Source organism: Myxine glutinosa, chromosome 1, assembly GCF_964187855.1.
Source record: "Myxine glutinosa chromosome 1, kmMyxGlut1.1, whole genome shotgun sequence".
Lineage (NCBI taxonomy): Eukaryota > Metazoa > Chordata > Myxini > Myxiniformes > Myxinidae > Myxine > Myxine glutinosa.
The window spans coordinates 60,952,266-60,977,163 of NC_136261.1; the positions used below are offsets into that span (position 1 = coordinate 60,952,266).

Here is a 24,898-nt window from a genome sequence, read left to right on the forward strand (position 1 = left end):
ACCTGGCGCAGTTCGACTGTGTGTGTAAGGGCAACGGTTGGGGTGAGGACGAAGGTGGAGTACACCTGGTGGCCGCATTGCGCGGCGCGGCGGCGGAGGTGCTGACGGCATTACCAGCGGGTGCTCTCACCCTGCCAGCCCTCCGCGACGCCCTACTTAATCGATTCGGCATAGAACAGCAGAGCGAGCTTGTTAAAGCTCAGCTCACGCTGCGAAAGCGCAAGCCCCAGGAAGCCATCGGGGAACTTGCCCACGACATTCGCCGCGCAGTGGGGATCGCACATGCTAGCATGGCAGCGGATTCCCGGGAAAGCCTGGCGCTGGACCATTTTATCCAGGCCCTCCCGGACATTGAGCTCCGGCAACAGCTCGCCATGTGGCGCCCGCAGACTCTGAGCCAGGCGGCTGACGCTGCGGCCCGTTGGGAAGCAGCGAGGCCCCTGGCCCGGGGGGGCGAGCGTCTCGCAATGGCGGTCCGCCAGGTGGGACCCCCGATGGAGGGCGGACCCCTTAGGGGGCCCGCCCACGACGTGGGTCCTGACCTGGCGGGCATGGTCCGGAGGCTGGTGGACCAGCGCCTGGCAGGACCTGGACCATGGCAGGCGGCCCCGGAGGTGGCCCGCGGTGGACCACGAGCGGGTAATCCAATTCGGACCTACAGGGGGGGAAATTTGGAATTCCGGAGGCAAGCACCTTATCAGGTGAGGTGCTATACCTGCAACCGCCTGGGTCACCTGGCGCGGCACTGTCGAGCCGCGCGCCGGGATGATCCCCGGCAGTTGAGGTCCTCAACTCCGCCCAGGGGGGAGCGGGTTAGCCGACCCCAGACACCCCCCCGCCAGACCCCGGGAAACTAGAAGGTGTCGGGCACGTAGGGCGGTGTTCAGCAGCAGAGGATGGAGGAGAGCCCTCATTGACGCGACAGGTCATTTATTGTGGCCAAATTGGAACCGGTAGCCTGACAATTAGATGCAAAATTGCCGGCGTGGGGGTAGACGCCGTAGTGGACACAGGAGCTAGCGCCACTATCATCAGCCCTGTGGTCCTTGATTCGAGCGCAGGTGGCTGGGATAAGATCCAGCGCCTGCAAAATTATAGTTTGCAGCTTGCTACCGGGGTAACGGCCCCGATCATAGGGCGTGGTTCTGTGACCCTCAAGTTAGGGTCGGTAAGGAGGGAGATAGATGTTTGGGTGGCGGAGGTGTGCGACCCATGTTTAATAGGGTTGGACCTGTTGACTGCCAGCGGCTGTAAAATCGACTTGTGCCGGGGGATCCTGCAGGTGGGAGTAGAAGAGCTGCCGTTAGGGGGAGTGAGCACGGCCGAGAGAGCGGAGCTGGAGGCTTCCTAGCCTAGTCAAAAAATCTGAAAATGTGCCTTTATAGAATGATTGAGGCATTTTTGAGTAAAAGCAAACAAACCACTTTTTCTGGGGTAGTTTTTCATGCTGAATATGAATCTGTTGTTTGCCAAGCCCAAAAATGCGTAATTAGGTCACTAATCAAGGTCAAAGGTCAATGAGTGCAAAATTCAATTTTTTTGAAAAAATGCTTTATTTTACATCCCCTATCTGTACATTTCAATTATTTTACAATATTTTGTCTAGTAAGGTTGCTAAAGCTTTTCAAAATCTTATTTTTAAAGGAAAACGTGAGGACACATCTATGCTCATTTGCCTTTATCTCTGTAAGGGGCGACAATTAGTTTTTGCGTAATTTGCTTGCAGTTTAACCTCTAAATGCACAATGGGGCAGAGTTTTTATGCTCCTATTGATGGTCTAGAGATAGATTTTATAAAGACAGAATCTAAATGTCACCGGTAAACAACATAGGTCAAAGGTCAATGAGTGCGAAAGTCTTGCAATGACGTAACAGTTACTTGCACTTGAAACCATCCCTTTCACTCAACAGTGAAAGTGGCTTCATCTTTCTGACCCCAATGCATTTGCCATGTTTGTCAAATCATTTCCATTCAGACAGAGCAGGGTGTTCTTCAATAGACCCTTAATGATGAAGAATGAATCTAATAGCCTAGCATAAGCCATCTAGTTCGTACCCTAGGCATCAGGCATTAAACATTTCAGGAGTACAGGTAAGGGTCTTTTTAAGATTGTTAAAAAATGAAATATAAAATCAAATGAAAGTAAAGGAATGCATTCTTCTTTGGTGAGATACATGTACATACAAATGTGTAATGTATGCTTGACATCTCACATCATAGGCAGGCCTACATACATGTACATTTACCTAACAGTAGTAAAAAGACAGGCAGGGCATGGGCATTGACGATGAGTGCCTAATGCATCTACCACTAATGAATTAGTGATATCGGTTAGATGTTTTGTCTTGAAGAAGCTTTACTTTGTGTCTTTGAGAATAAGATTAAAACCCGGGCCAACACTGCCTGCGCTTATTCGATCATTTAAGGGCTGTTGCAGTATATCATACAACGTTGTAGTTTTCATGGTCAGAACATGCGTGCCTGGTGCTTAGTTTGGTTTCTGTTTCTCCCCTCAGGCCAACCATGGAACCTATTGCCAGCCTCAAGCGACAGCGTGAGGATGTGTCGTTTGAACTTTGTATCATTTGTCAGGGAACTAGCCAGGTCAAAGATACGATTTTCAACCAGACAAACCAGGGTATTGCTGCCATCAGAGAGGCGACCGAGCTCCGATGCAAACTTAGACACTATGAATTTCGATCAGCCGTGGACAGGCTTTCGACTCTCTTTGCAGAGCCTCCAGAAAGTCTCCCCAAACTTAAATGGCATAAGCTATGTTACTCTGCATACACACACAAGGGGAAAATAAATGCTAAGCTAGCCAAGGAACAATCGAAAAACGAAAAAGATCCTGAAAGAAAGAGTGTTTCGGCTGAAGCATGTCCGTTTTTACGCAGTAGTACTACTAAGATGAACTGGACATTGTGTATGTTCTGCCAGAACTTTGACAAGAAGCAGAAGACAAGTCGTGTCACAACCTTCAAAATGAGTAATTAAATTACGGAAAAAGCTAAATTTGTACATAACATCTTAGTCCGTACTGCAAATGAGAATGATTTAATCTCAGCTGAGGCATGTTACCATGTTAACTGTCTTAGTAAATTCTTTAGGGATGTCAAAAGGGCGGAAACTGAAAGCAAATCAGCAGACATGGCGATATCATGGTTGTGTCAAGAGCTGCGTCACTCTGCTGAGAAAGGGCACGTATTTGAACTATCTGCAGTGTTCGAGAGGTACAAAGAGTTAGCCGGTGAGTGCGACGGCACAATTCCTACATCGTATCTTAGTAGACTGGGGACTTTTAAAGAAACTTTGTCGAATTGCATTGGGGACATTTATGAATTTCTTGTGCTAAGAAATTTGGCGCCTTCAGAGAAACAAACTTTGCTTCTTCCACGACATTTCAGTCACATACCTCTTTCAGAAATGGTGTGCGGTCAGAACAGTGCAGACTATATTCCCATATTTAGACAACAGGATGATCATTTTCTGTCTTTAGTGCACGTTGCTCTGCAACTCCGCAGTGATATCATGTCACATCCTGCATTCGAAGGTTGCGATGTAAGCGAAAAAGCAGAGTTGGCAAGTGTACCACCATCTGTACTCATGTTTGTGAATATCTTGCTTGGAGGCCAAAGTAGTGTCGATGCTGAGTTTGACGAAAGTGAGATGTCTGAAACTGGTTGGGTGAAGAAGACAAGGGTCCTTAGCATTGGACAAGACATGGTCTATGGTGTATGTGGAGACAAGAAGGCACCGCCTAAACACGTTGGAATGGGTATGACGCTGCACCAGTCAACTCGATCAAAGAAATTAGTTGAGCTATTCCATAATGCTGGGCACATAATCAGCTATAACCGGGTTCTTAGGTATGACACTGCCATGGCTGAAAACACTCTGAAAGCGCTTGATCAAGAAACTGGGGCAGTTGTTACCAGCAACCTGGTTTCGGGACGATTTGTGCATTTTTCTGGCGACAATATTGACATCAATGACTCTACCCTAGATGGCAAAAATACATTTCACGCTACTCAGTTAGCTGCCTGGCAGAGGGGGCCATCTGCTGAAAGCGGTCTTGGAGACATCAAACCATCCAATACGTCAACGTTGGATATACCAACAGCAGTTGAAAAGATCCAACAACAGCAGTTTCCGACACCATCAAAGAAGGTCACAGAAGATGCTGAAAAGTTCATTTGCCATATCTACAAATAACCATCTGAGAACTGTAATCAAGCCCGCATTAAACTGTTCAACAAATGCCATGCAACAGAGACCCTACCTCCATCTAGTGATGCAGCAAAGTTCCACATAGAGCGTGCAAACTACCAAAGTTTCATTTGGAGAGAGGCCAGTAATCCAATGACAGATCTGCCACCGCCGACTGATTGTGGATGGAAACTCGTTGATGACAAGTTGTCACCGGTTCTTACAACTTTACCGTCAATTCCAAAGGGATGCCGAGAACTTACTCAGTGTGGTTGCAAGAAAGGTTGCAGTTCTGATAGTTGCTCTTGTCGGAAGTGGGGGAAACAGTTCTGCACTGAGGCCTGCAAGTGCAATGCCAGTGAAACACCATGTCGAAACAGGCCAAAGTAGGGGGGGGGGGGGGTCAGAGCTTACACAGTTAAGCTAATTGGCATTCCCCTGGATGGCTCCTCCTTCCAGCCAATCAGTCTGACAGACTGCAATTGATTCAGGATTAATTAAGAATACATGTGATAATGATCAACTGCCTGCACTCCAAACATGTTTGCCATGAAGTGCATTTTGCGCCTTGTGCCATGTAAGTGCACTTTGCGCCTTGTGACCGTTAGCCTTAATTAAGTGGCTAATTAGTCAAATATTGACATTTAGTGTAGAAAACAATCTTGCTATTATATAGGACTCAGGTAAACCACTTCACTGATGGTATTTAAGGCAACAATTCAAGTGAATTAAAACAGTATGTCAAAAAACGAAAAGTTGCTTCATTACGGATATATTCACAAAAATCTGATTTTTTCCCTTCACAATTCCCTTTACTTTCATAATTGTGAAAAGCTGTAGTAACCTTACCAGACAAAATACTGTAAAATAATTGAAATGTACAGATAGGTGATGTAAAATAAAACATTTTTTCAAAGATTTTGAATTTTGCACTCATTGACCTTTGACCTTGATTAGTGACCTAATTACGCATTTTTGGGCTTGGCAAACAACAGATTCGTATTCAGCACGAAAAACTACCCCAGAAAAAGTGGTTTGCTTGCTTTTACTCAAAAATGCCTCATGAATTCACGTTTCCCAGAAATTTGACTAGACTATCCGAGGCCGTGACCATCCCCCCAAGGGCCGAGGCGATAGTGCCGGCCCGGTGGGCAGCTCGCCCAACATGGCAGGAGTCCTGCGGCCTGGTCGAACCGGTGGCAGCGCAGTCCATACCGGGTTTAATCGTGGGCCGCACCCTTGTAAAAACGGACGGACCGGTAGTGGCCGTCCGAGTAATAAATATGAGTACAGAACCACGCACTATAGTAAGGGGCACGAGGGTAGCTGGCTGCACCCCAGTTGAGGAAGTCGCGACAGTGAGGGGCGAGAACGTCCAGCCGAGCCGACCCCGGGGGGAGCCTTCAATAACAAGTAGGAATTGGCCCGATCCCATTTGCGAGATGGTAAATCGTAGTAGCGTAGAGTTGGGAGGTACCCAGAGGGAGGCCTTACACAAACTGGTTGGGTCCCATTTGGACCTCTTCTCCCTGTCCACCGAGGATATTGGACGTACGGGCCTGGTGAAACATCAGATCCACACCGGTGAGGCCCGGCCTATTCGTCAGGCCGCCCGACGGCTCCCTTGGAGCAAGAGGGCGGAAGCTGACGAGCAGGTTGAAAAAATGCTCGACGCAGGCGTGATCGAGCCCTCGGGAAGTCCTTGGATGTCACCTGTTGTGCTGGTCAAAAAGAAGGATGGGACCACGCGGTTCTGCGTGGACTATCGCCAGCTAAACAACGTGACACTCAAGGACTCATATCCCCTGCCAAGGATTGATGACACCCTCGATGCCGTTGCGGGCTCAAATTGGTTTTCAACTTTGGACCTCAAGAGTGGGTATTGGCAGGTGGAAATGGATAGGGCAGGGAAGGAGAAAACGGCATTTTCCACAGGTAAGGGACTGTATCAGTTTACTGTGATGCCGTTTGGTTTGTGTAACGCCCCCGCCACCTTTGAAAGATTGATGGAGCATGTACTAGGCGGCATGCCATGGCAGTCATGCCTGGTGTACCTGGATGACGTCCTGGTACATGCCCAAACGTTCCCCCAGGCAGTAGCTAATTTGGACCAGGTGTTCGGGTGCCTCAGACAGGCAGGGTTGAAGCTGAACCCGAGTAAGTGCACTTTGTTTGCAAGAGAGGTGGCCTATCTAGGTCACGTGATCGGCCGCGAGGGGGTAAAAACGGACCCAGACAAAAGTAAAGCGGTAGAGGAGTGGCCCGCACCACGTACCATCAAAGAGGTGCGGGGATTTTTGGGACTCTGCTCCTACTACCGGCGCTTTGTGGCGAAATTTGCGGAGTTGGCCCGTCCCCTCCACCGGCTTACGGAGAAGGGGACGCGATTTAATTGGACACGGGAGTGCCACGAGGCCTTCCAAAAATTGAAGGGGTGTCTAACATCCGCACCCCTTCTAGCGTACCCCACTAGCAACGGGGCATTTACCCTGGACACGGATGCGAGCCAGGAAGGATTGGGCGCAGTTTTGTCTCAGACACAGGAGGGCGTGGAGAGAGTGATTGGTTATTATAGTCGGGCCTTAAGTAGGCCCGAGCGAAATTATTGCGTCACTCGCAAAGAGTTATTGGCCATGCTGGCTGCCATGAACCATTTTCACCCGTACCTGTACGGGCGGAAATTTTTGGTTAGAACTGACCATTCCTCCTTGCAATGGCTCCTTCGGTTCAAGGAACCGGAGGGCCAAATTGCAAGGTGGTTGGAAAAGTTGCAGCAGTACGATTTTGATGTGGCCCATAGGGCCGGGAAGGCCCATGGTAATGCGGACGCACTCTCTCGGCGTCCTTGTCTGGGAGAAAACTGCAAATTTTGTGCGAGACACGAGGAGAGGGAACAATTGGGCGATTCGGACCCGACCCTCGTTGTCCGGGCAACCCGGGTGAGAGGGCCAATTTTGCCACTAACCGCGGACGAAGAATTTGGAGAGTTGGCTTGGAGCACGGCCCAGCAGGAGGATCCTGTTCTGGGGCCGGTGTTCCGATGGGTCAAATTGGGGCAAAGACCAAAGGGGGAAGAGGTCACCCCCCTCGGGGCACAAACAAAGGCATATTGGGCTCAGTGGCAGACCCTGGAATTGAAAGGCAACATCTTGTATCGCAAGTGGGTGGAGGTTCCCTCTAATAGAACTTCCTGGCTGGTGATAGTCCCTGACAAATTCAAGAACGTCATATTGCAACAGGTGCATGGTACCCGCTCCGGCGGCCATTTGGGCAGGACAAAGACAATATCTCGGGTCCGCCGGAGGTTCTATTGGGTGAATATGGGGCGCGACATACAGGACTGGTGTCGGAGATGCGACGCCTGTTCTGCCAAAAAGGGACCAGCACGGAGGATGAGGGCCCCCCTTCAATTACATCAGGTGGGGGCCCCCCTTGAGCGGGTGGCTATGGATATTCTAGGACCGCTGCCCCGCACCCGCCAAGGTAATAAGTATATCCTCGTTGTAATGGACTATTTCACCAAGTGGCCGGAGGCCTACGCCCTCCCCAACCAAGAAGCAGGGGTGGTAGCGCAGGCCTTCGTGGAAGGATTTGTGTGCCGGCATGGGATTCCACAGGAGTTGCACACCGACCAGGGACGAAATTTTGAGAGCAAATTGCTAAAAGATGTGTGCAGTCTCCTGTCAATTCGGAAAACCAGAACAACGCCTTTAAGACCTCAATCTGACGGGATGGTGGAAAGATTTAACCGAACTCTAATCCAACAACTGGCACTGTTCACCGCCACCCGTCAGGATGACTGGGACGAACATCTCCCTTATTTGCTTATGGCCTACCGAACCAGCCAGCACGGGGCCACCGCATGCAGTCCAGCGTTGCTTATGTATGGGCGGGAGTTACGGGCTCCCGCCGACTTGCTATGCGGTCCCGTGCCAGACACAGTGGTTAACCCGCCGAGGGAGGGGTACGCACGTCACCTAGAGGAAGGCATGGAGCTAGTCCATGCCTTCGCCCGCCGCCAACTCCATCTGGCGGGGGAAAAGATGAAGTGCAGGTACGACGACCGGAGCCAGGGAAGTCAATACGCTCCGGGGATGAAGATTTGGTTCTTTAATCCCCGGAGGCGGAAGGGAAGGTGCCCAAAGCTCACCTCCCCCTGGCAAGGCCCAGGAGTCGTCCTGTCGCAAATCTGTGACGTGGTCATTAAGATCAAAATGGGGCCACGAGCCCTCCCTCGGATCGTCCACGCCGACCGGATAAGACCTTACACCGGCGAGCAGGCACCCCCGTGGATTGCCTCGGCTTTAGATGCCGAGGCGGGACCCAGTACCTCTGAATAAGGGGGGCTTATTAGTGCCAGAGGACTGGGGGATTGAGGAGCGATAGGCCCAGTGGGTAAGAGTGGCATCCCTGCCACCCTTCCCATGGGGGGCAAAGGAGCAATAGCTTATGGGGTGTATGGCAGTGAAAACTAGCCCGGGTGGGTTAGGATATTGATAGGGACCTAGAAGATGACATTAGGTAACGTTAAGGTTAGTTAGTGACTGATACCTGTAGTGGGGACGCAGGTAGATTAGTGTGGATTATAATGACGAGGGAGCGCATTAGTTTAAAGGGACGACTGGGAAGCGCAAGTTTCAGAGGGGAGTAGTTAGATGAGATGATGCTGTGTGAGAACTGGACAGGTGTGTGGAGCAGTGTGGAGCAGTGTGGAGCAGTGTATGAGTAGTGAGTGTTGTGGATCAGCGCGAATGCGCTTGGGGAGAGAAGGGTGCAGGTGGCACCCGGTGTGAGAGCACAGGTGTGCAAGTACAGGTGTGTGGAGAGAGTTGGAGTAAGTGGTACGGAGTGGTGTGCATGGTGCGAAGGTGTGGATGGGGGAAGAGTGGACCCCTTTCACGAGTACCCGGGGCGGGTAGTGTAAGTGTTAGGTAGAGGGTATAGGTAAATTGTGGTTGGATATTGGCATTTGTGGTGCGGTTGCAGAATGGTATTGTGAATGGGTGCATTAGTGTCGTGGAAATGGCTGGGCGTGTTGCCTGTTAGTGTGTGTAGTTGGTTGGGCACTCCACCACTGTGAGGATGTCGGCCAGGTGAGGCCGCAGGTGGGCTCTGGGAGCCGGTAGAGTTGTGGATGGGGCCCGAGGATCCGGAGGACGGACCCGGGTAGCCCAGTGCCAGAGAGGGCACCGAGTGGGGAGAGCGCCAGAGGGCCTTCCCCAGGTAGTTAGGTTAGGGTAAGGAGCAGGTAAGCTCGGAGGCAACTGCAGTGGTGGAGGTGTGCAGGTGGGTAGACCCGCTGGGAGAGGTACACGTCGCAGCCCAGAAATTGTACGAGGGCACCGGGAGATGAATCGGGGGAGTGAGACCCCAAATTGAAAAGCACCACAGTTTGGCCAATGGGAATTGGTTTTTAGAACCCATAGTGTAAGAGGGCCAATGGTTTGGCCGGAGAAAGACCCCGGGTAGTGTAAAGTTGTTAAAGTCATTTAGGAAATAGTTAGGATTGATGAACCTGTCGCACCATACGCAGCCACTTACCTGTGGTGATGATGATGACTCCACACCTGTGTTTTCTTTGTTTTGTGGTGCAGGAAGTAAGGATTGCTGTTGGATTTGTGAGACGCATCACGATGTGGATGAGACATTGGGGTGATTCCATCTCTCCCTCCTTAGGAGGGACTGATGATGAATTGGTGATGACAAATTATGATGTTGAGTTGGAGATGGCAAATTTTGATGAAAGTTGAAAATGGCAAATTTGATTGGTTAGGAGGGAGAGAAGACGAATTTGGTATATGGGAGGAACGGGGAAGACAGTAGGGACGTTTGTTGATTGGTAAAGTAGATGTTTATGGGTAGTGTTGTGTTTTGTGGATACAGTAAGGGGTAAGGGAGGGGCCATGTAGGTTACCTGGTGGGGGGGGGGGTGGGGCGTACGGTAGGAACGTACCTGTCTCACCTGGTTCCCATGTGCCCCCAGTGTGCATCACCTTGTATTGCGTGCACTTTTGCGCCCTTACCACCTTACTCACTTGTCTATTTCTTTTGTCTCCCACCTCCGAGGATCTGGCTTTGGGGCAGAGAGAGAGAGAGGAGAGAGAGGTGCTGGCTTCGCAGTTGTGGGCCTGCACTTTCGCTGCTTGCTGCCTGGATCGATACACCATATGGACCGCAATGTTTGTGGCCACCCACAATGGACCGCAGTTCTTTTGCGGCCAAGCACCACCCATGGATGGACCTATGGGTCAACGTGGCACCTATGCCATACAGGTGAACCACTTTTAGTTGACACCACTGAAGGCCACAATACAGAAATGGACGCGGTTGGCGCCTTTCTTTATTTTTGAAAGAAGCCAGAACACCAAGTGCACCACACGAAGAGCAAGAGACACCTGCAGGGTTAGGGGTTGTTGAATTTATTTTTATTCATTGAACAATGGTGACTGCACCGATTGGTGCAGGGGTGGTGCTTTTGGTGCTGGGAAAGGGTGCTCTGCACGTTATTAAAGGCCGTAGGCCACAGAGCACTCGTGGGTTGGTGTATCGATGCTGGCATGCGTGCTCTCTCTATGCATAACATCTGCATGTGTTCCTCCAAAAACAGGTCCTGGATCGTAGTGTAAATATCAGCGTAGTCTTGTAAATAATGCTCCCTACCGGCTGTATGTTTAGTTTGCGAATTCTTTCCGGATTCGGTTATCCTGTGGGTGTGTTTCTGTGAGGAGAAGGGTGCAACGTCGCAGGGGGACATATTTACTCATTTGTGAATATCTGTAAAACTGTCGCACTCAGGGTAGAGTTAATAGTAGAGGGAACTACATCTGAGTGCCACACTAAAATAGGTAAAAATTTATCGCGTCGGGACGCCCCGAGGGTAGAGAAGGGTGCAATGTTGCGGATATGGGACTTGGCCTCAATATCCGCTTGTAAATACTCCCCTATTTCCCCAATACTCCCCAACTATCCCCAATCCCCCATTCCCTAGTCCCATTGCCTGTAAATAACACTCTGTAGAACCGACCTTCCCCTTTTTCCCCCATTAAATGTCGTGCCCAGGTCCACCGCATCTCACGTAGACAACTTTTGGACATCTTGCTAGTTATTCTTAGTCTATGTCAGTTAAGGACTCGTTTCCATTAATTCTGACTCTTCGTTGCACCAGAATGTGATTATATGGCACCAGTAGTGAGTTTAGGACCTTCCCATACCTCCTCCCATCTTCTTCCCCAAACAACAACTACAACAACAACTACAACAACAACTACAACAACAACTACAACAACTACAACAACGGCGCGGCGCGGGGGAGTGTGCGTCCTCACACCGGCTCGGTTAGCCGCCATTGACCATGCGCTCCGACGGGGTTACCACGAAGGGGCTCCCTGTCAGCCCCTCGTCAAGGGCGGAGCAGGTAACCCCCCCCGCACGCACCCAATGAGAAGCAACGGGCCGATTCCATCTGGGGTGGAGCTAACGAGCCGAGGGCGTGTCACTCCCCGCCGGATATACGCGGCCACTTACCGGACGTGAGGGGAGATGCGCCCCCGACTGAAGAAGACAAGTCGCGACCACCTCCGAGCGCTGAGCGACCTCCCCGCATCTCTAGACCGGACCGGGTCGATCCTGCCCTGAACCCAGGTGCACCTGGAGCCATCGATTCCGCTTTCCTTGCCATCAATCCCCGTGTGAGTCAGTTTTTGTCCTGTTTATCTGTCGTCTGTCAGGGAATAAGATAAGTGTGTCTAAGTGCCTGTCTTTCTATGCTGTCCCTCTTGTAGTTGTAATCTGACCTTCCGCCCTAATATAACCTCCTCCGGAGGTCTTGAGAACTGAACCCTTGGTGTCGTGTCATTTTAATCCAGCCGTTGTGTCTTTTCCATCATTGATTTAGCATAGCGCGATTTAGTCAACGTTCGAGTATAATCGGGTAACTTGTGCGGACACGGCGGCCATTCCGCTCGGCCCACCCTAACATCAAAGTCGTGTCTGTAACAATACATACATACATACAGACAGACAAACACTGTTCCAGACGGTTTTGCCCTATGGGCTATGCCGTAAAAAAAAAAAAAAAGTATACTGACGAGACAAACATTTTACACAGTCAATGAGCTTGAGGGAAGTGCCTGACTTCTCGGGATACTATGGGTACCAGCGACGTCATAACCATGGCGCTGATTTTCTCACCGCACTCAGTGGTGCATTTCCTCCTCCATGGATGCCAACTGTTGGGGATTGTCCATGCTCTATCCTTTTAAATGATGAACGTCAAGCAAGGAAGCAGCACGTACCATTTTTAACGTCTTCGGTAGGACTCTGCCAGGGTTTGAACGACTGACCTCCCAAAATCAGAGTCTGGTCAAAAACAGTTTTTGTTATTTTGATATTCATAAATTCCTTTCCAGAATCGTACCAGTTCATCTTTTCAGGAGGGGATGACACATTGAGCTTCCGTTTCCCCAGTTCACGGTATAATCCTTTTGGGGTGTTTTCAAACATCTGGCCTTGTTTTCTCCTGCCATAAGCCTCGTCATAATTTTTTGTTTCCCTTGCTATCATTTCTATTTTGAGTTTGTTTTCAGCCACCATTACCTGTAAGTCTATCTTCACTTTCATATTTGTTTTTTATTTTTTGGATTCTCCTCTTTAGTTTTGAGCTTTGATTTCCCCTTTGTTTGGAATTGCTGAACCTATTCTGTCTCCTTTCTGAGCAGCTTCCTCCATCTCTTGAGTCTTTGCTTCCATGGTGTTGCTTGGTGTTTCTTGTTCTGTTCTTGTGGTGTTTCATTATTATTTTTGTCCTGAGTGAATAGTGTTTTTGAAAAACTCATGTTTATTTCTTTCAGTGGGGTTGATTTTCGTATATTTTTTCAAGATTTGTTTGTTCTTCTGATTAGTGTTTTTGTGCATTATTTCGTCAAATTAGTCATGGCCTTTCTTCAGTTGGTGTCATTCTAACCTCCTCTATCTTATTATACAGCTCCTCTTCCACATCATGTTGTTCCTCATCATCCTCCACCTCCTCTCCTTTGTTCCACTTCATGCTGCCCATTATCATCTGTCCTTTATCTCTTTTCTGTGTGTTCTGTAGCCATGAAGCCATCTCCTCCACCACCCATCCCCCACACTTCAAATGATGAGCACATTGATTTTGTGGGGAAAGATGTCATCCACCCCCTCAGCATTCCAGCTTTCATTATTTCTTTGTTTGCTGCCCTGCTTAGGTCTTTCCTTTGAAACAGGCAGCATCGTCCTAGCTTTGCGCTTTATTGTGAGTATACGGAATCGAGGCTCGTGTAAGAGCTAACACATTGAACATGAAAACATGCACAGACACATAAAACACACAATGAACGGAGCGGGAGACAAGAGGGGGAGATAGAGGGAAGCAGACAAGCACAACAACAGTAGAGAACAAGGATGTCGGTAGATCTGTGGAAGGGGGTTGTCTGGGAAGGAGGGATGGGGTACACGGTATGAAGCAAATGAACACTACTAGGAATTTCACTACGAGGAATTTCAGGAAAGAAGTTTGGGATTGAAAGAGGTGGATTTGGGGTGTTTTAACAGGAGTAGGATGAAAGAGGTGGACTTGCTTTGATGCAGGGTTCTGCCTCTTTTTGGGGGAGGTGTCACCGTTTATCTTAGCAGGACACACCTCGACTTCCTGATAAGTCTGTACAGACTTCACAGATCTTTCTCTGTATGGGCCTGTGACCCTTTGTTTGGAGTTTTTATTTTAATGTATCCAACACACCTGCACACATGTGCGTCATGCACATGGCTTCCATTGCACTCACACTCGTTCCTGTATCCACAGTGGTGACACTCCCCTTCCTCACGGCTTCTGGAGACCCTCTCGAGGCCTCAGAGGGGCACCATCAACCTTTCGTAACTAAGCAGTAACTCCACCCTGATGGTCTCACTCACATCAGCTTTCATTCTCAGCCGAGTGCCGTCACACAGTCCATTCATTGTCCAAACCGAGATGGTAGCCTCGTTGCTTCACTCAGGGGCCACATATCTTGCTGCTACAAACCGTGCGCCCCTCTCTCACCTTTGGCTCCATGCGGCAATATCTGTCTGAGCACTGCCCGTCTCCATTTCATAAGCGCCCTGCATCATTCCCATATCGGTGGTCCAGCGCAGGCTTCTGCTCCATGTCATGCCGCCTCGTGCCTTGCTGCCTCTCAATTCCATCCCCACCTCCTTCTTCGCTGCCTCCATTCTCTCTCATTCCATTGAAGGTGTTTATATCTTTCCATTTTGGTAATGGAGGCACATGAATCATCACAGGTGGATTCAGGCAAGGGAATCGTCAAGAAAGATGGCGAGGGAGAAACAAGGCATATTGTCGCACCACCATTGTGTGTGTGTGTGTGTGTGTGTGTGTGTGTGTGTGTGTGTGTGTGTGTGTGTGTGTGTGTGTGTGTGTGTGTGTGTGTGTGTGTGTGTGTGTCCAGAGCATAACTTTTTTAACTGTTGGAGCTGTTATTATAGATTTTCCAACAAACACTTATGAGAATATGAAGAAGATTAATGAATAATTGGATCAAAATGTCAAAGGGAAAAGTCATAGTAATTACAAGTATGCCTTATTAGCCTGTCCGCTGCGCGTCAACACGAGGCGGCCGGTTTTTTGTAATCACTTCTGTGTTTCTTCATTTTGTCCACTTGCATTTTGAGATGCTTTCTAGTATAATCTGAGCTTTTATCATTTGAGCTTTTGTCATAAATTTTCAACAAACCTTTATTATGAGAATGTGGAGAACACTAATAAATAAATTTTACAATTGTTTTTAGCTGTTGTTTTCATCAAGTTTAGTTTGAGTACAGAGCGGATGCGGACAAGCTTTGCATTTTGGCATGCTTTTTCGTTATGTATATATATATATGGATACGTGGTTGGAGGTAGTAGAGGAGGTTGGGGGGAGGTGACGGCCAGTATGTAGAGGGGTCAGGATGTGGGTTATGGAGAAAGACAAATTTTCTGGAAAAAAAAAAGAACAAAAAACATACGTAGCAAAAATATTGCCTCTGATGTGATTACACGTCCTACAAATGGAGGTTCAAGAACGTGTTTGAAAAACACCCAGAATGCTTAGTTTTTGGGCTGTGGCACTCAGCAGATTTCACAAATGGAAACCTCGATTCAACCCAAAAGCCCTGAGGAACGATGTGCTGGTGGAGACGTCACACATTTGCAAGATGTAGATGTCAGAAGGTTATAGAGTTTATGGGCAAATATGTAAATAAAAAAAAATTAACCCTCAGGTATCAGAGTTTCTCAAGTGTTTTTCCTCACGCAATGCCCTGGTTTATTAGCGACCTGCACGGCATTTGAAGATTCCTCGGAACTCAGCTGCAAAGGTAAATGATAGTCAGGTTCACTATGTTTTTTCGTTCAAAATTTTTGGAGATGAGCAAAACTATACATTTTTGGAATATTCAGAGCATGAGGAATCCAAAAATTAATGTTGGCATTTGCGTAGACACCTGCATGGCCGCCATTTTGGATTTTCAAAATGGCCACCATAAAATACATAATTTGTGCTATCTCGGCTTCTAGTCAACCTAGAAACTTAATTAAATATGCTAATCCTATGTTTTCTGGGTCAAGAGAACCATTGGTGGGATCATTAGACTTCTAATCCTAACACTTGCTTCACTTTTAGGACTTTCCAGATGACACTCAGGACAGTGATGAAGATCTGTAAAAGCATATTCCTGAACGGTATAGACCTAGTAGATCCTGTGTATAGGACTTATAGTTCAATCTGATACTAACAAGGCTGCTTTCTTGCTTTATAAACCCATACCTATAACTTCAAAGGACTTGCAATATCATGTATTATGTAATACAGTTATATCACAAATATAAAGACAATGGTTTTCAATTACCTTTGTTTGTTGCTTTTATATAATCCTGAGCACTATTTTGAGGCCTTTATTGGATTCCTTGACCCCAAAAACATAGTATTTGCATATTTAATGAATTTTCTAGGTTGACTAGAACCCGAGATAGCGCAAAATATGTATTTTATGGCGGCCATTTTGAAAATCCAAAATGGCGACCATGCAGGTGTCTGTGCAAATGCCAACATTTATTTTCGGATTCTCCATGCTCTGATGATTCCAAAAATGTACAGGTTTGCTAATCTCCCAAATTTTTGAACGAAATGATATTTGTTAAGAGAGTGAACCTGACTATGATGGGAGAGTCCATTTCAGTGGCTGATGTATTTTGCCTTGTTTCATGATGCCCGAGATGTCGGTCGCCACATAGAGAGAGAGGCTGCCAATGGCATGCTGTGCTGTTCCCACAAACCCACCAATACAGAGATCAAAGGCAAACCAGGCCGATAAATTCAAAGTTTACTTCCAGACAAAATATTAAAAACGTAACTTAAGTCCTGGCTTTAATATCGCTTATACATCTGGATGGACAATATACAAGAAGGACAATCAGCTTGGAGGGAGTCAATTAAATTATTCTGATATGGAGTAAAAATCAACAAGTATAAACCGAGACTTAAATCATTCATCGATGGAAAAGACTGCAATGAATAAGATTCTGCAATGAATAAGTCTTTGGTGGGAAATGAAAGAGTGGTGATTTAAGGAATATGTACTTTTAGTTGTGGGAATGGGGTAACAACAAAAAGAAAAAAGAAAAAAAAAGTTCGCATGTTATTAAAAAAAACAAGCGGCACTCGACAGTCTTCAGATGCAAAGCGCCGTTGGTTCAGCCACCGTTAGTAGTATTTACTGCTCTCCTTCCGTAGCTGGCAGTACATTACCATGGCGAACGCCATGCCAAGCACCTGTGGGGGCCGGGGGGGGTGAGAGGGGGGAGGGGTGTGGAGATGATAGAATTGCTTTACCTGCATGCCAAAACGCTCATGTGCAAGGGACATGTTTACCCGGACCGCAAATTTGAAGCTAGGACATGTTTACCCGGACCGGAAATTTGAAGCTAGGACATGTTTATCAGGACCGCATATTTGAAGTTGTTACATGTTTACCCGGACCGCAAATTTGAAGGTGGGACATGTTTATCTGGACCGCAAATTTGAAGTTGGAACATGTTTACCCAGACCGCAAATTTTAAGTTGGGACATATTTACCCGGACCGCAAATTTGATGTTGGGACATGTTTATCGAGACCGCAGATTTGAAGTTGGGACATGTTTACCCGGACCGCAAATTTGAAGGTGGGACATGTTTATCTGGACCGCAAATTTGAAGTTGGAACATGTTTACCCAGACCGCAAATTTGAAGTTGGGACATATTTACCCGGACCGCAAATTTGATGTTGGGACATGTTTAACGAGACCGCAAATTTGAAGTTGGGACATGTTTATGGAGACCGCAGATTTGAAGTTGAGACATGTTTACCCGGACCGCAAATTTTAAGCTAGGACATGTTTATCCAGACCGCAAATTTGAAGTTGAGACATGTTTATCCGGACTGCAAATTTGAAACTAGGACATATTTACACGGACCGCAAATTTGAAGTTGGGACATGTTTACCCGGACCGCAAATTTGAAGCTAGCACATGTTTACCCGGACCGCAAATTTGAAGCTAGGACATGTTTACCCGGATCGCAGATTTGAAGTTGGGACATGTTTATCCGGACCGCAAATTTGAAGCGAGGACATGTTTACCTGGACCGCAAATTTGAAGTTGGGACATGTTTACCCGGACCGCAAATTTGAAGCTAGGACATGTTTACTCGGACCGCAAATTTGAAGCTTGGACATGTCTATCCAGACCGCAAATTTGAAGTTGGGACATGTTTACCCGGCCGCAAATTTGAAGGTGGGACATGTTTATCTGGACCGCAAATTTGAAGTTGGAACATGTTTACCCAGACCACAAATTTGAAGTTGGGACATATTTACCCGGACCGCAAATTTGATGTTGGGACATGTTTATCCGGACTGCAAATTTGAAGTTGAGACATGTTTATCCGCACCGCAGATTTGAAGTTGGGAAATCCTTACCTGGACCGCAAATTTGAAGTTGGAACATGTTTACCCAGACCACAAATTTGAAGTTGGGACATATTTACCCGGACCGCAAATTTGATGTTGGGACATGTTTATCTGGACCGCAAATTTGAAGTTGGAACATGTTTACCCAGACCACAAATTTGAAGTTGGGACATATTTATTTGGACCGCAAATTTGAAGTTGGAACATGTTTACCCAGACCACAAATTTGAAGTTGGGACATATTTACCCGGACCGCAAATTTGATGTTGGGACATGTTTATCCGGACCGTAAATTTGAAGTTGGAACATGTTTACCCGGACCGCAGATTTGAAGTTGGGACATCCTTACCTGGACCGCAAATTTGAAGTTGAGACATGTTTATCCGGACCGCAGATTTGAAGTTGGGACATACTTACTTGGACCACAAATTTGAAGCTAGTACACGTTCTACTCTAGTAGCTCATGGTGGTTGAGTATGCACTTTATTGTACAGACCTAAACTCTTCAGGAATCCACTAATTGAAGGTCCAGGAACAATATTTGGTTGGTAACACATTTGCCACTGACGGCGAAATAGCTGAAATGGCCATACCCCTTTTTGGGCCACGCCACCTTTTTTGCCGTGACTGTATCTACAGAACCGTTGGACCTAGGAGGTTGCCCGACCACTCAAAATTTGCGCAATGGCCACATTATGGGGGGTCAGTAATACATTTTCATATCCAAAAGTCAATGGTTTTTAAGATAATTGCCAAAAACCGATTTCAACATGTTACGAACTACAATTGTATGATACCACCAAGGCCACAACATTATATGACACTTATACCTTTTGCATCATCCTATTTTGGAATTTACTTATTTGGATTTCTACACTTTTCGCCTTTACTACAGCCACAAAACGTGACACATTTAATGTTCCTGTCTCTGCAAGTGCACGTTTTGGTACTCATACATGCTCTTGGGCATTTGCATGGAGGAGGCAGGTCATCGGGCCTGCACTATACTGGCAGTATCACTGGTGTTATGCCAACGTCCGTTGCTTCATACCCATACTGGAGTGGATCTGGTTTGGTGACGGCAGGAGTTGGGGCTTGCAACCACATCTTACACTGAAGAAATGCTCACTTTATGTGTTCTCGTAGCGTTGATGAACAGCACACAAGCTGGTTGAAGTCCAGTTCTTTCTTGGAGTTGTGGTACTGCTCCCATCGATATTCATCGAAAGTGGAACAGTCGGTCTTCTTTAATCCAGACACAAGGAACTTTTCAGCATTGCTTGTTATCTGTGGTGACAGTTCTTCTACACCAAACCCTTCCAGTAGGGAGAGATCGATGGATGCTTTCAGGCCAGACAGCTTTGGACCCACCTTGCTGGTACTGTCGCAACCGCTGAGAGCATGAATGGCTGGGAGACACGACACCAAACCGTTGTCCAGTTGATCAACCAACATGTGGACTGGTACAGTTTTCTTTGTTTTCCGGTTACCAAGCTTCACGTACAGCTTTTGTAGTTGCCAGGTTGTGTTGAAGTGGAAGATGAGGTTGACAAAGACATCTGTGTCAGGCGAGTCGACCAAGACTGATTGAACCCCGTGTTTCACAACACCATCATTAATATGGAACATGATTCTGTCGTCGGCTTCTTCTTGGTTGCTTGAGAGCTCTGCGATCTGTGTTTCAGTGCCAGCTAACAGTTTCCTGCATTCACCCCCATATACTCCTCCAAAGAATATTTCCTTGTCCGACTCGACATTCTGCAGCATCCACTTGAAGACATACTCCTGCAACCGAACTTTGTTCAACATTGAGCTCCAGAACATATCAAGATCGACAGGGAGTTTCTGATTGTCAGACCCAATGGTGATTGTGATTTGTTCTGAGGAACTTCGCTGTGCCCGTTCCATTTGCTTGATTGCTGATTTTTGATAAACATCAAAAATAATGTCTATTCTTGTGGACACGGAGCCTGTAGCAAGAATCCTGTTGGAAAGACTCTCAGCCAATTCCCCGAATGTGTGAAGGCCCATCTTTTTCATCGGTAGTTTACGCACAAGTGCCATGAAGTCCACTATTGTCATCTGAGCGTCACTCTTTACATTCCTCGTCTCCTGTGGAAGGCGACTGACAAGTTCCCTGGCTAAGGAGGCTTTATCGGGCTTCTTCAATTTGATGCCATCTTTACATTCAGTGGTGAGGAACTGGGATGTGCTGGTCAATTCATACTTCAGGAGTTCTAGCATGCTGTACCCTCTTTCTCTAGCATAGTCAATGTACCTAACCGTTTCCGCTGCATCCTTTTTCGCCATCGATTTCTTCGCTGTGAACGGAGTAGAAGTACGTTTCACGAAAACAGTCTTGCGGTTGGTAGGGATTGTATCATGTAGGTGCTTCTCCTTATCCTGAAATCTGGTCTCAACAAACTCTTCATAACTCTTCTCACCAATTTCCAGGCATTCAAGTAATCCGTCGACAACCTCCTGGGGAATGTCAGCTCCAGTAGAGATGTTCTGAAGTCTGATTCCAGCGTCGAACGGATTGTTGATGGATTTTATGTAATCCAGAAGGGCCTTTGCACGAACATGGCCAATCTTCGTAGAACTTGGATTGAACTCATGGTGTAGGCTCAGCTCACTGTCATCTTTGTCTCCCAAGTTGCACCATTCCAGCAGCTGTGCCACATGAAGATCTTTCTCATGCTTTAGGAGATTCCATAAGGCTACTGCTTCTTTCTGTCTGGTCATCCCAATGATACCTCCAGCAACCTTGGCGGGTTTATTGTAACACTTCTCGAGTGCCATGTCAAATCCTACTGCACTGCCTTGTCGGGTAGTGTGGTACATCACCCATCCACCATCTGTAAAGCATCTGTAGATACCCGGGAACTTCCTTTGTAGGTCCAGGCAATCTTCAAGGAACAGCGTACCCCATCTGCTATAGTTTGTCCGGCCAAACCCGAAGAACAAAGGCATGCACCTCCGCACAGCTGAAACGACAAAACACCCATGACCGGAATTTCTAGCCATGTCTAGACTCTAGTCTAGACTCTAGACTAAATTCTAGTCTAGACTCTAGTCTAGACTCTAGTCTTGACTCTAGTCTAGACTCTAGTCTAGTCTAGACTCTTCAGGAATCAAGTAAATGAACAATAGGAACAGGAACAGGAACAATTACGAATAATATTGTAGTTCGTAACATGTTGAAATCGGTTTTTGGCAATTATCTTAAAAACCATTGACTTTTGGATATGTAAATGTATTACTGACCCCCCATAATGTGGCCATTGCGCAAATTTTGAGTGGTCGGGCAACCTCCTAGGTCCAACGGTTCTGTAGATACAGTCACGGCAAAAAAGGGGGCGTGGCCCAAAAAGGGGTGTGGCCATTTCAGCTATTTCGCCGTCAGTGGCAAATGTGTTACCAACCAAATATTGTTCCTGGACCTTCAATTAGTGAATTCCTGAAGAGTTTAGGTCTGTACAATAAAGTGCATACTCAACCACCATGAGCTACTCTAGTATTCACCTGGACCACAAATTTGAAGCGAGGACATGTTTGCCCGGACCACAAATTTGAAGGGCATGCTTACCTGAACCACAAATTTGAAGTTGGGACCTATTTACCTGGACCGCAAATTTGAAGTTGGGACATCTTTACCCGGGCCGCAAATTTGAAGCTAGGACAGTAGGACATGTTCACACGGACCGCAACTTTGAAGTTGGGACATGTTTACCCAGACCACAAATTTGAATTTGGGACATGGTTACCTAGACTGCAAATTTGAAGTTGGGACATGGTTACCCGGACCGCAAATTTGAAGTTGGGACATGTTTACCTAGACTGCAAATTTGAAGTCGGGACATGTTTACCTAGACTGCAAATTTGAGCTGGGACCTGTTTACCTAGACTGCAAATTTGAAGTTGGGACATCGTTACGTGGACCGCAAATTTGAAGTTGGGACATCTTTACAAAGACTGCAAATTTGAAGTTTGGACATGTTTACCAAGACTGCAAATTTGAAGTTTGGACATGTTTACCAAGACCGCAAATTTGAAGTTGGGACATGTTTACCTAGACTGCAAATTTGAAGTTTGGACATGTTTACCAAGACTGCAAATTTGAAGTTGGGACATGGTTACCCTGACTGCAAATTTGAAGTTGGGACATGGTTACCTAGACTGCAAATTTGAAGTTGGGACAGGGTTACCCGGACCGCAAATTTGAAGTTGGGACATGTTTAACCAGACCACAAATTTGAAGTTGGGACATGTTTATCCGGACCGCAAATTTGAAGTTGGGCCATGTTTACCTGGACCGAAAATTTGAAGTTGGAATTGGATAGGAAGGTTGGGACTGCAAATTTACGGACCGCAAAGCACTTCCACTGCATGAACAAGGAAATAGTCATTGATAAACGAAATTTAAAACAGAGCAAATTTTTTTGAACAATAGTATTTGGAACTTATTGGCTGGCTTGAGCTGGTTGTGGATGCAGGATGATGTGGCACAAAGTGAAGTGTGACTCGGAACATGAAGAGTGATGATGAGGAGCGATATTGCCTGTGGACAAAGAACACTCGACTCCTCCATTATGGATTGCCTGTGGACTTTGGGGTTGCTTCTTCAAAATACATTTTATGAAAACTCCAAAGACTTTTGGGGACTTGCCTTTATAAGGAATTATTTCCAGTTTTGCTTTTGAGGATGATGTATATAGTAGGGTGCAAAGTATGAGTCCGGTGGGAAATTTATTAATTGAGATGTGATAACAAAATAAATCATTGTCACAGTAAACCAAAATGACTTTCAATGGATTTTCATTAAGTCTCAAAGATATGACAACACTTATTATAAAAGTAAAATCAAATCTGTCTTTACGTATAATCAATAATCAGCAAAAGGTATATGTAATACTATAATATATATATATATATATATATATATATATATATATATATATATATATATATATATATATATATATATATATATATATATATATATATATATATACAGACTTGGCATTTAATATGGAATATTTTTTTTGTGGGGGTGAACTTACTTTTCAAGATGACGTAGAACCAAAAGTTCATTGGAATTATGTTGAAATTATTCTAGATTTTGTTAATGTGACCTTGAAAAGAAACAAAAACCACATTTGACATTTTGAAGCAAATAAATTGATCCTTGAAAGTGATGTAAACTGATATCGAGCTCAATTCACGGACAGTACTGTGTTAAACTTCTGTGCGTTTTCCAGAAGTATCTCTTTATTTTGCACATTAGCCAAAAAACTTTTTAAACAAAAACAAAAGTTAAATTACGACTGGGATTACGGACAGTAAAATTATAGTTCAGTACATCGTGTAACCCCCACGACTATTCAGGAGAGCACGTACACGTCGAGGCATGCTGTTCACGAGATTTGCCAAGGTTTGGACAGGAATCGCTTGCCATGCAGTGTCAATAGTCTGCTGCAATTCACGCACAGAGGCAGGCTGCTGGTCCAAGTTGTCGATTTGACGCATTAATTCGGCCCACAAGTTCTCGATCGGATTCATATCCGGGGACATGGCAGGCCACTCCATATGCTCTACACCACGGTCAGCAAGAAAGTGTTGGATCATGTGAGCACGATGAGGCTGTGCATTGTCATCTTGGAAGACAAAGTTTCCTCGAAAGGCTGCACGAACAAATGGAAGCAATGTTTCTTCCAAAATGGACCTGTGCTTGAACTGGTTCAGGTTTCCATTCAGAACAACTAGGTCAGTTTTTCCCCCTGCATGAAAAGCAGCCCAAACAGTCACCCCACCACCTCCAGCTTGGACTCTTGGCACTATACAATCTTCGTTGTAGGCTTCATGCACTTGTCTGCGCACTCGCACGCGGCCATATTGACGATAGACCAGAAATCTAGACGTGTCACTGAAGATCACGTGATTCCAGTGTCCTGGCTGCCATTGACGGTGCTCTCTGGCCCACTGCAATCGGTGCTGGCGGTGTTGTCTGGTCAGACGTGGCTTTCTCAGGGGACTCCTGGCACGATAGCCTGCTTGAACCAGTCGTTGGTTGACTAGCCTTCTGGATACAGGCACATTTGTCAGTTGCTGCCACTCAGCCCTAAGCCGATTAGCTGACTTGGTACGGCCATTGCGGACTAACCGGTGCAGCTGGCGATCATCCCTCCTTGTGGTTCTGTGGAGACGTCCTGACCTCGGTATTGGAGTAGGGACATCCCTCTGAGCATTTCGTTTCGGGATCTTTGACACCTGACCTTGAGTGATGCCATACTGCCGAGCAATAGCACGCTGTTTCATGCCGGAATTTCGTAAAGCCACCACTAAATGACAAACAGCATTGTCGAGTTGACGGACCATCTCAAGGGGAAGCGGCAATAACTTTTGTAGATGTGCAGCAGTTGTTTTCCACTAATACAGAACGCAACAACCCTTATATACCCGATTGTGAAGCCAATCATCAAATGTACCTGTCCATACATTTTGTCACACCACATGTGATATAATCCTGTTATTGACTTCTTGCTGCGACAAACAATCATTGACATGGTTCTTTTAACAAAGAAATCACCGAAGCGTAAAAGAAACTCACCAGATTGATATACCGAGTTCAAAAAGTAAACCCAAGTCAAGAAAGAAAAAAAAATTCCATATTAAATGCCAAGT

The 24,898-nt window shown here is 46.5% G+C and overlaps 1 protein-coding gene across 2 annotated transcripts in view; it reads right to left on the minus strand.

Moving 5' to 3' along the window:
- Positions 1-16,571: 16,571 nt before the first annotated feature.
- The window catches only part of LOC137424551 (tetraspanin-4), a 430,033-nt gene continuing 421,706 nt past the window's right edge, over positions 16,572-24,898 (minus strand). For both annotated transcript variants that reach the window (XM_068112126.2, XM_068112134.2), the window contains exon 9: positions 16,572-17,037. In XM_068112126.2, coding sequence (XP_067968227.1) covers positions 16,969-17,037 — 69 coding nt within the window. In that variant the 3' untranslated portion in view covers positions 16,572-16,968. The remainder of the gene's footprint in view (positions 17,038-24,898) is intronic.